Genomic DNA, 15,560 nt, shown 5'->3' with positions numbered 1-15,560 from the left:
AAAAAAAAAACTAGAAACACACAGTAAACTCTGGTGTAAACAAGTCCTGATTCTCTTTTAGGGGATTGCAAATATCAGGTTACACCTAGGATTCTGGAATGAAGCAGAAATAGCTGGTCCCCATTTCTGAAAATATAAAAAGTCCAACTCCTGTTTTCATGCCTTTGGGTTTTGGCCACAAATATTTTGGGGAGGGAAAAGGGAACTAGGAAACACACAACACACACACAGTTTTTGCTGCAAAACTTAAATATATTTATTTCCATATGAAAAACATGCATATTTATGTACACTTTAAAATCAACTTTTACATCTAAAATTCTTTTTTATACAAATTTTTGGTGAGATACAGCAACGGCTCAACATTGCAAACGGGCATGGCAGTAATCTTCACATTAAAGACTGTGGGAGCAGCCAACCCCAAAATTCTTTAAGAAAGAATATATTATATTAACCGTGCTGAAGTCAGCTGAGATCCATAGAACAAAAGTTATAATCCTGAGCTCCTTTACTTGGAAAGAAAGGCTGACAAAAATCAGTGGAACTTCTTCCAAATTTGTTCCTGGACTCGAGTATCAAGCATCTTGCCACCAAATCCCAAACATGTTTATACAGGAATAAGTTCAACTCATTTTAAAAGGGACTAAATTGTACATATGATTAGGATTGTAACCTTAAGTGCAAATACACTAGCTTCAGTCGGTTGGTTGTCACAGTAGTCTCTCTCCCTCTCTCTATTGAGAAACATTGGTGACCATCGAAGATGGCCGTTTAAGAATCGATTCGACTGAAAACGACAGGGGTTCATTGGTTGACAATTTGGTCATGGCTTGTTTAGTCCCCCAAAAGTCTCTTGCATATTTGTCAATGGTGAGTTTGTATTTTTGGTTTTCTTTGACGGTCGACTCTCTGTATTTCTTGGATGCCTCGTCCAATGTTGCTTTTAACTCCGGCCCCGATTTGCTGTGGAGCGTCTGCTGGAAGAGCGAATGGAAAGGACTATACTTGCCGGGGGGTGGCGGGGGGTGCTTGCCGCTTTCTTTGCTGATCTTACCGAGCAAGTGCTCCTGGGGTACCAGCGTGTCCTTGTCAGAGATCTGAGAGAAAGTCCTCTTAGGAGGCGAGAAGGCCGATCTGTCACAAGTCACCTGAGGGATATTTGGGAGTTCGTTTTGAGGCGGCTGGATTTCTCTAACATGAGGAAGCAGGCATGAGGGCTCACTCTTGGACGACATCAAATCATGCTCAGAGCTCGGACAGTCCTGACCTTGTGAAGCCTTGGGATCCCAAATCGCCCCAGGCTTGAGGGACTGGACGGCAGTAGCGTTGAGCAGGCACTGCTGGTAGAGGAGAGCATCGTTCAGGGGGCCGCACTTTGGCCACACCAGGAACCTGGAGGGCAAAGGATACTGCCGGTACGTAGTGGCGACACTGACATTGGACGAAATCAGTTCCATGTTACCTGAACCCGAATATTGCATCGTTAGGTCCAGGCAAGTGGGCAGGAAGCCGCAAAACTCTTTACTGGGAGCCTCAACGTGGTTAGGGCTAAAGGCAGTTTTGTAAGTGTTGTATTCAGTCCCGTGCACCATGCGGTTAGGCAGGAAAAAGGCCGCCGCCTGGGTCGCTTCCATCATTTCTCTTTCTTTGAACTCCCTCTCAAGCATGATATTCTCCAGTTCTTTATCAGCAAAGGCCCGCCTTTTCCTCATCCTGTCACTCACAGGAGGTGGCAAGGATGAAGTCCCTCCAAGGTAGGGATCTGCTGGAATAGGACGGTAACCTGGAGAAAGAGGAAAACAGAAACAAAGATGGAGTCGGCTGTTTATCCAAAAAAAGTGTGCTTTTTATCAAAGGGTCGAGTAGGATGTTAAAAGAGTTACAAAAAAACATGTTGAAGGAGCCAAGTATTTGTTGCTTGGTCATTGGTGCCCTCAGTTCTCACTAAAGCTTTGCTGCTGTGTGTACAACACTTGGAAACATTCGTGACAATTTACTGCTATCCTTATCAATAGGTGGCTTCATAATTGTGACTCGCCCTTCTTGACATGCTTCCTGAGTAGCATCCAAAGCAAAACTTGTTAACCTTCCTCCACAATAAGATGCAGGTGCACGATATACCTTTAAAGCAGGCATCTCCAAACTGTGGCCCTCCAGGTGTTTTGGCCTACAACTCCCATGATCCCTAGCTAACAGGACCAGTGGTCGGGGAAGATGGGAATTGTAGTCCAAAACATCTGGAGGGCCGAAGTCTGGGGATGCCTGCTTTATACTCAAAGGACATTCATTCCATCAAATAATTCAGAGCTACAATTCCAAGCAACTCTTAACTCCACATTGCCCAGAATTCTTTGAGGGGGTGACATGTCCTTTGAATGTGCAACATGCATGAGCCGTCTTCAAGCCAGAAGTTCATGCATCTCACTAGGGAGGAAGAGATGCAGGTTGTTCTTCTGACATTATATACGGTAGGAGGTGCAGAAATGGAAAGTGCAAGCAGCACATGGTTTGGTTATCATCCCACACCAATTTTCCCCATGCCCAAAGCTACGCGGCTAACCACACACACACACACACATTAAGAGAGGTTCTTTACATTCCCATGTTATTATATTATTTCTGTTTCTTTGTTGAGGGACTTATAATATCATCACCAAAGATATCTATACCTAATAGCTGATTTTCTAAAGGTGAATCACTATGAGCACAGAGATGGTAGAAAAAAGTCCAAGGAGTACTAGGAGAGAAGAGAAAGAAAGTTAGGACAAATAAGGGAAAGGGATGCAAGAAAGATTTTTCTCTTGGGGAGACAGTATGTTAAGAGAGTGAGTGAATACTGAGCCAAAAAGAAAAACATTGGAGACAGATAAAAAGAATCTATACAGATCTATGCAGACCTGGGATCGTATTCTAATCTGAAAGCGCAAACTAAGTCTAATAACTTATACATCAGGACTTGCTCTGCTTTTCCTCCAGAATTCCCAAAATCAGCTCCACAAAGTCCTCCAACCTCTTGAGCAGATTGGGGGAGTTTGGGGGATGCAGAGGGGAGGGGAGGGAGGTAGGTAAAGTCCCATTCCATGAGCAGAAGTCTATTCCGCTCGCCCACAGACACCACTGAAGTTCACCAACTGTCTTCATGATCTCCCTTCTCTAAGTGGCTTGGTTGTTAATTGCAGACGCTATTCAAAAAAAACACAGAATTCCAATACAAGAAAAGTTATGATGAGGTATTCAAGCCATTTTTAGTAATTGGCATTGGCCTGCAAAAAAAAAAAAAAAAAACCAGAGCCCCTTCAGTTAAGCATTTGCAATTATTATTTTTCTAATGGCACATAACCTCAGAGCGACATTTAAAAACTATGAAAGCTAGACGCATTTGCTGCCGGCTTTTAAAATCTGGCAGCATTTTAACATTTTATATTAAAGTGGTCTGGGAGCAAGAAGTGATTATATTTATTTTGCCCTTGGGGTGCTTCCATGCGTCAGTTTCTTATGGGATGGTTGCTCCTCATCCATGGACATTTTCTTCATTGTCCACACAACATCATTGGCATCAGAATGACAGCCTGCTGTTTTTCTCCATATAAATCCAGTTTTACCCAGTATTATCGTTTTTAACTCCTGTTGCTAGTTACCTGTTTGCAATATCTGAATGAGCTGTTTAAGGTATTAAGCCGCTATCTGGGAGTGCTCTTAGTGTAACCCATATATATTTTACTGTGTATCCTAAAATTATTGACGGCTCACAAAATATTCACGGTGTTGAACAGGAGATGAGCAGCCCAGTTCTGTTCCCAGTCAGAACTCCATTGAGTTCGGTGGCATTTATTCCCAAGTATTTTGGCCGGGACATGGAAGCTGTGGCCCTGCAGATGCTGCCAGGCTCCCCTCATCCCCCGCCAGCATGCTCAGTGGTCAGGGCTGACGGCAGCTGCAATCCCACAACTTATGGAGAGCTATCGGTTCTCCATCCCTTACTTAAGGCAACTACATACATACATACATACATACATACATACATACATACACACATACATAGCCCAGTCCTTTGTTTATATATCCACAGGTAAGTCCTATGAAGTCCAGCAGGACTTGCTCCCAAATAAATGTGCACAGGAATACTACTGTAAATTGTAAGGTTGCAAAGGAGATGCAGAAAAATCAAGAGCGGCTTTTTTGTCATTGACTTGGACAGCAATTGGTTTGCATCCCCAATGTCTGCCATGCAAGAAAAGAAGTTCAGTCTAAATCCACAGATTAGTCAAGTATGCATCACTTTTTTAAAAAAAATGTACTGATGAACTAGTTTCCAAATACGGTAGCTGAGCTTGTTTTGAAATCATTAAACATAACTAACCATTTTTCTATTAGAGGAAAAACAAAACTTCAAATAGTGTCATACTGTATTAATTTTGATATTATGCTAGCTTTTGCTTCTGTTTTAAAATTTGGAACATTTGTTGAAGATACACTTTCCCCAGATAATAAATAAATATTGGTTTGTTTGTTTTTCAAAAACAAAGGATCTCTTACATTCAAATTCTCAAAATACTTTCCCTAATCAGACAATCAACTGATTAAAATCCAAGCAGAAGGTGGCAGACAATTAAAATGCATGAGATATTTGACAGAGATGGCTTGTTGGGGGTCAGAAATTAGTTTACTGAATCATCATTGGTGTTAATTAGAAGTTGTTTGTGTCAAGTACCTGTTTCCTTTTAAATTTTCTCCATTGTTTTTTCCTCAGTATTTTCTGCATTTCCATGTTAGTGTTAAGATTTGCTTAGCTCAGTCATCCCCAAACTTCGGCCCTCCAGATGTTTTGGACTACAATTCCCATCTTCCCCAACCACTGGTCCTGTTAACTAGGGAACATGGGAGTTGTAGGCCAAAACATCTGGAGGGCCGAAGTTTGGGGATGACTGGCTTAGCTCCTCAACCAACCACTAAGTGACTTACATGATTCTTTCCAGCAGAATATAATGCATTTATGAATATTGTCCTCAGCCGATTCCAATTCCTTCTGTGCTCCTGATGCAGTCATCAACAAATTGCTATACAAGCAGCATCTATTGGGGGTTTGGGGTTTTTTACATGCATGGCCATGATCCCACACAGAATCTCTTCTGCTTGAGTGCACTAAAACCAATGGACTTAAGCACATTGGACTCTGTGTTGAGTTAGCTGTTACAATTTGGTTTCTTTGTCCAGCTTCCTAAAATATTCTATATTCAAATTAATACAGGGAAATGCAAAGGATGAACATTTCAGTAACAATAACCAAGATATTTAAAAACTGAAAAGTTCAAAGTGCTGAAGTGTATTACCTTCTAAGATGCTTTTTGCCAGCAAACTGGGGGTCCGGACTTGCCTCTGATAGACTGCCTTGCGCTCAAAGTTGGCCTGTTTCCCTGTAAGCCCCTTCTTATCCTAGTAAAAAAGGGGGAAAGAGGTTTTAAAATCACCAGCTCCCCAGATTATTTCTTACCCCCCAATGAATCCCCGTCATACTCTTTTTAAAATTGTGAAATGAAAGAATAAGAAAAGAACTTTTCCAAATTCATAAATTAGGGTTCATTAATAATATTAGTCATGAGAATAATTGGCCCTGATTTGTATGAGTATTTACCAATATTTATACAGGCTCTAAACACATTATTTAGAAAGAAGGGCCTTTCAAGTCAAAGTGTTTAGGGCCCAGGTGTCAAGCTATGACTAAGCATAGCTTAAATTATCTAGCCAAGGTCCTGCGTGCTGCATATTCTCCTTTCCCTGCATACTCAGAAGTATCCCAGTGGCAGCTACTGCTCAATAAATATGCATGGGATTGCAACCTTAAACACCAGCTGCTGCCAGGAGAAATTTAAATGTGCTTAGCTCTGCCACTGAAATAGCATTAAAGACAGCTGAATTAGGCTGAGAAATGTTGAATGTGTTCAAATTCAGGATGTTTGAGAACAGACCAGAGGGGCAAAGAAAAATGAATACTGCATTCTTGAACATTTAAATGGAGGGGGGTGTAACTGTGCATGATTCATCACTTGCACACACACACACCAAAAAAAAAAAACCTCAGGGCAGACTTAATTTTGTTAAACACTGAATGACAAAGCTCTGGCAGAGATTAACGCTGCCAGATCGAAAATAAAAGGGACTCTACATTTGATTGAGACAGTATTCTGTGTATAGGAGGGTGTTTTAAGAAAAGTGCTCAAGTTCCTGAGGAACAAGCTAAAAGCAATGTTAACCAGGAAAATGTCGACTGTAACATGGATTTTACGGTCTGGATTCGTTTGGCAACAAACCCAGATTCTACTGTCTGGATTCCATTGGCAAAGGAACTTGTGCCTATCGCGCCTTTAATGGAATCATCTCTGAAGTCGAATCAGTCAGGCCGGACAGACCTGGTCGTTGTGGGGCCCAGATGCGCAATAAGTAGACCCCGGTCCTGCCACCTTAAGGCCAGCACCGGTTCACTGCCGATTAAATGCCAAACACACAACCCACCCACCCCCTGCCCGCCCGCCCGCCCTATGGACCGGTTGGCTTAGAAGCGAAATTTCCTTGCTTTCCTGCGAAGATCCAGGGCAGGAAATGGAATTAATTCTGAGCAAAGGCCGTTTAGATTGCAGCGCGCAGTAGCGCTTTAGCACGCCTAGCAGTTTGCATCGCCCTGAAAGCGAGGCATCCCTTTCCTTCCACCTGGTTGCCTTTATAGGAGAGAGAAAGAAACGGGAGGGGGGTATTTGCGGAGTTTTCCCCCCCCCCCCTTTGCAAAGCAGAAAAGCAGCGGGACCTAGAGCTGGGGGAAGAGCTCTCCGCAGGGTCGCCGGGCCAGGCGCTCACCTCGGTGGCCTGCTGCCGGCGCAGCGCCACTTGCGCGGCCATGACGCGCTGCCTCTCCACCACCAGCAGGCAGTTGGCGCACTGGCAGTCCCGCCAGCGGCAGAAGCGCTTGTGGCCCTTGAGACAAGACACCACGCCGTGGTTGCGGCAGCGCGCGCACTTGGGCGTCCGGCTCAGCTTGCGCGCAGGCGGCTCCCCGGAAAGCGCCGCCTCGACGGGCGGCTGCGGGGGAGGCGGCGGAGGCAGAAGAACGCGGCGCCCGCCCGCTCCGTCGTCTTCCTCGCGGTCGTCGTCGTCCTCGTCGCCATCCTCCTCTTCCTCCTCTTCTTCGTCAGCGTCGTCGTCTTCGACAGCCTCCAGTCGAGGGCGAGGCGGTGGCGGCGGCTCCAACCCGTCCGCGTCTTCCAGGCTCTCCACGTCGATTTCCCAGACGTCTCCGCCGCGGGGAACTGGCATCCCCTCAGCCATGGCTCGCGCCGCGCGGCTCCCGCCTGCTCCTCCAGCTCGCTCACTGCAAGGCACAGATAGATAGACAGATCGATAGATCGCTCGCTTTTTGGATTAGGCGCGCAAGGAGGAGAGTCGCATTTGCGCGCGGGGCCCTACGTCGCCCCCTAGCCTAAGAGACACTGACCGACTGTCGAGTCTCGCCGAAGTTCGGAGGGGTTTACTTTCGAGTAAGTGTGTGGTTCGGAAAAAAGACCCGAGGGGTTTTTTCTGGCCTCCTAACCTGCGCTCTCTTCCTCTCACGCGCCCAAATGCGCGATCCAGCTCTCACTCCACTCGGTCTCGCCATTGCCCAGCGCTCAACACATTTCCTCACTGGAAGATCTCAAAGCAGCTGTTTTATTACAGAGAAATTTCAGGAACAGACTGGAAAGAGAAGTTGCTGAATTGGAACTAATTACCAAGCTTAAAACCATGGAGCCACCTGGGATGAATAGAGACATCGGATTCTTATCTCATTATGCATGATCAAGCTTTCTTTAGCGCCTCAGCCCTTGTTTTTTCCCCCAGGACTAATTGCAGCCATCAGCAGCCGTTAACAGCCATCCACAGGTTTACCACTCCTATCAGCCCATCACCCATTCCCACCCACCCCCACCACCCTCTGTATATATATATAAGGGTCTGACACTTCCGTTTCCAGTGTATCTGAAGAAGTGTGCATACAAACGAAAGCTCATACCAAAATAAAAACTTAGTTGGTCTTTAAGGTGCTACTGAAGGAATTTTTCTATTTTGCCTCACTGGAAGAGTTATTTTCCCACCACTCAAAATTCCGGCTGGGAGGCCGGATTTGTGGCCCGACGTGCGTGCTTGTGGGGGTCCCACGGCGGACACCCCTGCCAGCACGTAAAGGGGACTCGCTCCTCCTGCCCCAGCAGGAGAGGGAGAGCCGCCTCCCCCACCACGGAGATCTCAGGTGTCGGGAAAGAGCCGAGGCGGCGCCTGCTCCTTGCGCGCCTTTGGGGCAAGAGGGAGAAATGGCGCGCTTGGGCGCCGCAACGCGATTCCCACCCAAAGTCTCCTTGCTGGTTGCCCCCTTGGCTTTGTCGCCAAAGGCCTGAGCGGGCTCTCCCTCTCGCCACAAGCCCACCAGGACGGGGCAGCGCTTCGAAAGAGAAACTGACGGGATGCCTCTCACCTGTGCAGAGGACACTTTTGTCCAAAGGACTTACATAAGCTTAGCGCGCGCGCACACAGAGAGAGAGAGAGCAGAAAGGGTAACAAGCTGTCCCCCCCCCCACCCCAACAAAAGGCCTGCCCCCTAACAAAAATCCTGGCTACGCCCATGAACACAGGCGATGTGTTCGCTTCTTCAGGGATCGGTTTCCTTCTCCGAGGATTCTTCCTGCCCGGTCTCTGCTCACGGCGCAAGAGCCCTGCAAGGAAGGACGCGTCCGCCGCCCTGTCTAGCCGGGCTTCTTGGCACGTCCTTGGAAAACAGACCGGCAGCCTGGCGGCGCGGGTCATTCGTAAACACGTGTCCCAAAGCAGTTTGGGCCAGAGTGTGGGCGCGTAGTCTCTGAGCATGTGAAGGTTGCCTGGGTATTAAACTACATGCGAGCAGCCTTTTTTCGCCTCTGCACGCGCCTCCTAGGGTTAAAAGCAGGACTCAATTGTGTGATTTTAATTGGCACGCACCATTTTTGTTAACACCATGCTTTATCGAAAGACCCTGCAAAAAAAGACGCTTTGGGGAGCTTTTAATGCGTGTGCGTGTTGCACTGTGTATATTATAGGCCTGTTGAAGTAAAGATGAACATCCTGCCACTCTTTTTAAAACACTGAAAAGAATTTAATTTCATGTATTGTTTCCCTTGTTAGAGGCCAGCCTACTCAGAATAAAAACCATCTTCCGCTGCCTTTTCAAGGATGAAACTTTGGGAAAGTAGCAGCCGTCCCACATGCAGGTCCTCCGAAAGGCACACACTGGTGTCCAAATTTGAGCTTGGAGACTGCTGGGGACTCAGACTGCCACGCTAAACACAATTTCTTAATTCTGAAAATCCCGTTGATTTACTAGATTTCAATTGTGTCGCTCTGGCCTGGCACCTTAGCTGGCTATAAATACAATTAAAATAAATGAATGCAAATCGGTGATTTGTAAATTGGTGGGTACCTTTCACCTCTAGACCCATTCCCATTTTATTCAGTAATTAGTTGTTGGCATCCGTCTGTCTCGGGAGACAATGGAAGTGCGCCACCGAAGGTAAACTCACACTGTCGCAGAGTTTGCTAGCTGGAATGCTAGAAGGAATGCCAGCTGGAAAAGGCAAAAGGAACGCACCGATCTACAAATCATTGAAACGTTTACTTTGCCCAGCGTACACGAGTATAAAACTGCTCATGGTCAGAGTAGATTTCGCGGTACAGAACTGCATTGACCAGGAATTTGTCATGTGTTTTGGTCTTGCTGTCCAAACACGGAGAACCTTGCAGGTTTTTTCCAAGTTAAGACAGGATAGATTCCCCCCAAACACCAGCAATCGCTGTATGAATCTACACCTTTCTATTTTCCAACAGGAAAGAAAAGTGGCTCCTTCCACTCAGCGCTGCGCAGGTGGAAAATGGCCATCTCAGGATGCTACAAAATATCCTCACCTCCTGTGGCCTTTGGCACGCTCGAAACTAATTTATACAAAAGTGACCCTTCCCGGTGTGTTTTGGGCTGCAGCCTTGCATGCGTGCAGATCCCAAAACCAAAAGAAAGCAGACTTGGATTTTTGTTAAATCCGAGTCAACTCACCGGGCCTTATTTCCAAAAATCTAATTAGGGAGTGGGCTGTCGCTGCGTCTAGCAAGGAAAACTTATTCCCGATTAAGGAGGACGCGCGCTCTCTTTTATTACTTTTGCCACCTCCCCAATATACGCCACGACAAGCGGGTCCAGAAGAGCAAATTTCCACAGGTGCTCCAGGAAGAGGCAGAGTGAGCTAGAGAGAAGAGGCTGCTGCTGCTGCCGAGCGTTGTTACCATCAAAATATTAAGAACCAGCCACGGTAGCGAGTAGCCGCCACTCGCCTGGGGAAACTCTGGCTGTCTGGCTCCCTGCGCGCCAGCGAGCAAGGGCGCACCCAGCCGCGCGCCTCCCCCTTGCCAGGCGCCCACTCACCCAAGCGACGCGTCCAGGCCACGGCACCCAGTTCCGCCGGTGCTGAGCTGTCTTGGGCGCGCGCGGAGACGGAGAGGAAAGTCTTGTCAAAACGCCGCCAGCTTCATCCCTCCGGGCAGCCTGCGCGCCGGACAAGTCTCTGCAGCTGCGATCTCAGCAACCGGCTGAGAAGGGGCGCCCGGTCTCCCTGCGGAGGAAGAGGGAGGATGAGGCCCGGGGACGGGTCCGCCAGGCTCTCCTGGCCACGAGCCGTGATGCGCGCAGCTGCGATGTGTGCAGGCTGTGCGCGCGCCTCTCCGCTGCCCTGTATTATCCGTCCCAGGGCCCAGGACGCCCGGACACCCCATTGGTGGGTTGTCAGGCCGTGCGCTCCCTGATTGGCTGTCCGGGAATTCAAATGGCTCCTCCTCCTCCTCCTCCGCTGCCCGCCCCTCCTGCTGTTTTTTTCCAGCTCGCTTGCAGCAGTTTTCTTTTCTCCTCTTTGCAATGCAGGGTCACCTTTTATTTACCAGAAGCAGCCAAGGAGTTGTGCGTGAAAGACTCTGTTTGCAACCAAAGTCTGGAATATCATATCTCATATATCATATCTCATATCATATCATATCATATCACACACGTTTGCTAACGAGAGGCTTGAGATCATGCAGGATTGAGGAGGTGAGCGTTCTTTTTAGAGGCCAAAAAGGAGGGATGAGGACAGGCACGAATATCTTCCAGAACTATAAAAGCCGCAGGGAGAATCCCTTACTGCAGCTCTGAGGTCGTAAGAATAAAAAGAAATCTCAGGAATCCGAAACCAATTTGCAATCTCTGCAGCTAATGAGGATTTTCCTTCTCAGATGCTAACGATTAATTTATATTTAAAAAATCCAGGCGCCTGAACAAATAATATTATATTCCCAACGTTTACATTTATTTTTCGCTTCAAAAAAAAAAATCAACGGGATTGATCGGGATTGCTGCCAGTTAAATCCGGCGAACAAGTTCGTCCCGATCCAAGTTCCATTAGTCTCAGCGGGAACTAAGAGCAGTTAAGGGACAGTGAAATTTTGTGTGGAGGGGTGCCAACTTGAATGAAATATTGGGGTGGGGCAAGCCCTGCCCCGCATAATCGATCACAAGACAAGACGCGCGCACACTATTTGAATGACAAAATGCCCATCAACTGGGAGGGGGGCTCGGCCCCCTCAAATATCTTAGGGGGGCTGAAAAGACCTCGGGTCCCTAGGAGTTGGCTCCTACGACCCCATGTAAGCTTACTGAGAAGTAAATCTTGTTGTATTAAACTGGACTTACTCCCAGGAAATGATGGCGCTATTAGTCTGGATCCAACCCAAGATTTCCTACGGTGAAAATAAAAGTGAAATGTTTATTCTGTTTTCATTTTCTTCTTAGTTTGGTTTTGGTTTTTATTTTCCTTTAGAAAACGAAGACTGTAACTCTTCCTGGTGCGTTAATTTTTCTTTTCGAATGTAATTTATTTTCCACAAGTGGAAGAAACACCTGAAAGGAAAAGGCCTTGTTTATTCTGAAATTATGAAAACAAAGAAAGAGTTTGCGTCAAATGGAGTATTTAGATTAAATCAACATCGCCACTAGTTGTCGGTACAAATTATATATACAAGGGTTTTATAACAAAATAGAATAATGTTTTCTATCAGCAAAATCATGACCTATGTTCAGAGACAGCTTTATACACAAAACATATAACTTATGTTTATACTATTTATATATCTATATCTTTTGCAGGGTCATATATACATACAAACAAACGCCAGGAAAACTGCCTAATCTTCGTCGCTTGACTAAACTTTCTCGTTTAGGGAACAAATGCTCTCGGGTTAGCATTTTAATAGCACAGGTTGTCCCCGTGTGTGAATATTTATATGCCTGTAGAGTTTGACATATACTTCCCCCTTCTTTCTGTTAACAGTATCAACAGAAAGACAAGGTGTGTTTAAACCCCTTATAAAACGCGCGTATATTCTTTGTCACAATCTGTTCTGGGTATGACCAGTGAAAGTCGGTCTTTAAAAACCTTCTGGAAAGAGGGCTATCCATCACCCCGGATGCTCATTGCCTTCATCCTTTGGCCGAGACAATAGTTTATTTAATAAATCCGTATTAGCTGCGTGTGTGTTCGTTTGTGTTCGCAGTTCACATTCACAGAACTGGTCCGAATTAAGTCTAACGATAGTTCTCAACTAAGGACAGTTCTCAAGGCAAGAAATTAGGTTTTTTTTAAAAAAAAATAGCAAACACTCCTGGTCCCTGAAAGACATGGACACCAGTTGCTGCTGTTTTTCTGGTGAAAATGAAATGGAAGTGATTTCTCTCTCTCTCTAAGTGATTGCAATGGAAAGACTTTCTCACAGACCGTGCTACCGATATTTTATTACAGTGGTATCTGCTCCTACGCCAAAGCAGGATTACCAATAATATTTTTCCCCCACTAATAGAACTAGGAATGCCAATCCTGTCGATTGTTCAATGGCTCTCTCTCTTCCGCTTTCAAGCAGCGCCGGTCATATTCGCCACACACCAATGAGGCAAAAAAAAGGGGGGGGGTCAGCATCACGTGTGAAAAGTGTCACCAGCAGCCCAACCCAAAGCATGGCTATTCAGAGGCAAATCCCACGGAGATTATTCCACCAGTAAAGATGCACAGGACTGAAACCCGACAGTGGCTGCTGAAAGCGCGCCCGATCCTAGAGAGATAGAGATATATTCACAAGTGTGTCTCGTGTGCATAAAACTTCAGCTAAGGAGGCAAGGAGGATGCCACAATAAGTCCCTGGATTTACTGGCTAACAGAAATGACTCCCCTTGGGATCATCTCTTTGCCTAGTGGCAAAATGTCATGGAAAGCAATAACAAACGTAACATGAGGAAGAAGGACCAGGTAGAAATTTCACTAGAGGAACGGCGGGGGCCACATTCAGATCGATACGGGGTGAATTATTACAGGGAAAGTTTCCCTGTGGGACGCAGAGCGCACAGCGGCCGTTCTTCTCGCCTATCTGCAGGTATGACGTCGGCTCGGGGGGAATGACGTCACAGCCACCCTACCCCCCCCCTCTTGCAGAAGGAGGATGCGTTGCCCCCCGATCCACCCATCCACCTTTCAGAACATGTGGGTTTTCCACCCTTGGAAGGAAGCGCGCTTGGTTCCTGGTGAGTCTCCCTCCTCGCTAGTAAATACCCTACGGCTTTGCCTGGAGAAACTGCGCGGGGCGTCATCTTTCCCCCAAAGCTCGCTCTTCTTCTTCTATCCTTTTCCCAAACCGCCTCTCGCCCTAACTGGTTTCCAAAACGATTTAAGGAACAGCAAGAAACAGGGGTGTTTGCAAGACAGAAGTGAGCAGGGACTGGGGGAGGAGGGGGGCTCCCTCCCAACGTTGTTCCATAAATACAAAACAAACACAATAAAAAGGTGAGCGATGCTCGACTGCGATTAACTTTAAGCACTTGTTATCTAGAGTGAAAACAATTCCCGTCCGTGGGCGGTTGTGTACTATAAACGCCTCGCCCGGAGGGAGGCAGGATCCATCTCAGGAAGCAGCAACAGCCACGGACGAGGAGATCAACCTCCGACTCGGACTGGGCAGTTTCCTTTCCGGATAAAGCATGAGCGGGGGGGGGGGCTACCGATCCGATCCGCCGATTCGTCTTTGAAATGCCTGAAAGCAGCTAGCTAGCTTTCGAGTTGCGCAGAAGTCCTCGTCAGGCCGAAGAAGAGCCTGGGACCTACTCTCAGTAGAAAATCCCGAGTCACAGATCTCTAGTAAAGCCTGGAAGGCTTTGCGCGCTTACTTTCACGCTGCCTCCACAATATCCACCCTGTTTCCTCCAGATTCTTTTGAGAGAGCCAAGTTATTTCAAATCCATCAATCAGTCAGAAACTGGAATTTACGGAGATCCCGACAGAGCAACTGCAATACTTTCTGGGGAAATCAGCGGGACGAGAGCGCGCGTGTGCGTGTGAACGTGTGTTTTAGACTCACAGGGTCACATGCTCCAGGAGCAAGGAGAGGAAGAAAGGGGAGGGATGCTTTTGGTCCTGAGTAAGAGGGGAAACCCTCCCAACCGCAGCTCTGAAACCGACTCCGCGTCCTCTGGAAACTATCTTTCAAAATCGTTTCCGCACCCCTGATTTCTACTAGCAGGGAATAAATCCCACTCCGAATTTAAGCGGGGTTACTTTTGCCACTCGGCTACCAACCCCTGATTTACTCCTCACCCTCTGCACAGCTGTCAAGTTCTCCCTTTTTTTTAAAGGGAAATTCCTTTATGCTGAATAGGCTTCCTCGCGAGAAAAGGGCAAACTTGACAGCTATGCCCCTCTGGGCCAGTCCTCCGGAGAAAGAGGGAAGGATCCCTTGCGATCCTGAAGGAGGCCTGCTGTGAGCGCAGCGCTATCGGTTCCACGGAGTCCCAACGCAGTTAGCAAGCCTGACCCCCAAAGCCCTGTTCAGACGTGGAACGGAATCAAGGGGCCAAAACTGGGCTGCTCCATTTCAGAGTGCTGGATCCCGCTTATACAAACCAGATTGCAGGGCAGATGTGTACCCAAACTCCTTTCCCGTGAAACACCTGAGGGTTTTCGGTGAAAAAGCATGCCAAAAGGCAGTGGTTTATATTTGCACCTTCAATCCTGAGGCGAAATAGTCCCGGACAAATGTCACCACTTGATTCTGCCACAGGCATATGAACGGGATCTAAGAGCCTCCAGGTGGGCCAATCGTTGCTCAACATTGCTGCCTGTCCCCCCCCCCCAAAAAAAAAATCCTGGATACGCCCATGTTGCTCAACCTTGTGCTTGGAAGATTCCTACAGATTACAGATATTAACGTTTTATATCAATTTACTTGGATGTCAATATTGATATGTTTGCAAGCGATCAATGAAACTGTACGGTCAATTTCCTGTACGGATGGAGTCTGAAGAGGCGCCACCTTGAACTCATCCGCTTAGCTGCAAAAGGTGCCTCTTTCCGGCTGGCTCTTTAAAGTCCACGGCTGCAGCAAGCCCCGCCCACAAACTTACCTGGAGAGCAGGAGAGAGGAAAGGACTGTTAAGCCAAGTTCAGGGT

The 15,560-nt window shown here is 47.1% G+C and overlaps 1 protein-coding gene across 2 annotated transcripts; it reads right to left on the bottom strand.

Moving 5' to 3' along the window:
* Positions 1 to 231: 231 nt before the first annotated feature.
* DMRT2 (doublesex and mab-3 related transcription factor 2) lies at positions 232 to 10,783 on the bottom strand. Of its 2 annotated transcripts, XM_035141135.3 has the most exons (4): positions 10,469 to 10,783; positions 6,850 to 7,360; positions 5,331 to 5,433; positions 232 to 1,783 (listed from the first exon to the last, which is right to left on the bottom strand). In XM_035141135.3, exons 2-4 carry the CDS (start codon positions 7,315 to 7,317, stop codon positions 735 to 737), a joined length of 1,620 nt encoding a protein of 539 aa, XP_034997026.1. In that variant the 5' UTR covers positions 7,318 to 7,360; positions 10,469 to 10,783; the 3' UTR covers positions 232 to 734. The 2 variants fall into 2 exon arrangements, with proteins under 2 accessions (XP_034997026.1, XP_088514798.1); XM_088658672.1 differs by lacking the exons at positions 5,331 to 5,433; positions 6,850 to 7,360; positions 10,469 to 10,783 and adding an exon at positions 2,670 to 2,728.
* Positions 10,784 to 15,560: the final 4,777 nt, after the last annotated feature.

This window comes from Zootoca vivipara, chromosome 15 (genome assembly GCF_965207765.1).
Source record: "Zootoca vivipara chromosome 15, rZooViv2.hap1.1, whole genome shotgun sequence".
In the NCBI taxonomy this organism is placed as follows: Eukaryota; Metazoa; Chordata; class Lepidosauria; order Squamata; family Lacertidae; genus Zootoca; species Zootoca vivipara.
Note: the sequence above shows the minus strand (reverse complement) of the source record. Positions and strands in the feature narration are given on the sequence as shown.

Coding starts and splice junctions, on each gene's coding strand:
- DMRT2 (XM_035141135.3), bottom strand. CDS start 7,317: ATGGCTGAGGGGATGCCAGTTCCCCGCGGCGGAGACGTCTGGGAAATC. Junction 5,434..6,849: donor GCCGGCAGCAGGCCACCGAG/GTGAGCGCCTGG, acceptor CTTTTTTACTAG/GATAAGAAGGGGCTTACAGG. Junction 1,784..5,330: donor GGCAAAAAGCATCTTAGAAG/GTAATACACTTC, acceptor CTCTTTCTCCAG/GTTACCGTCCTATTCCAGCA.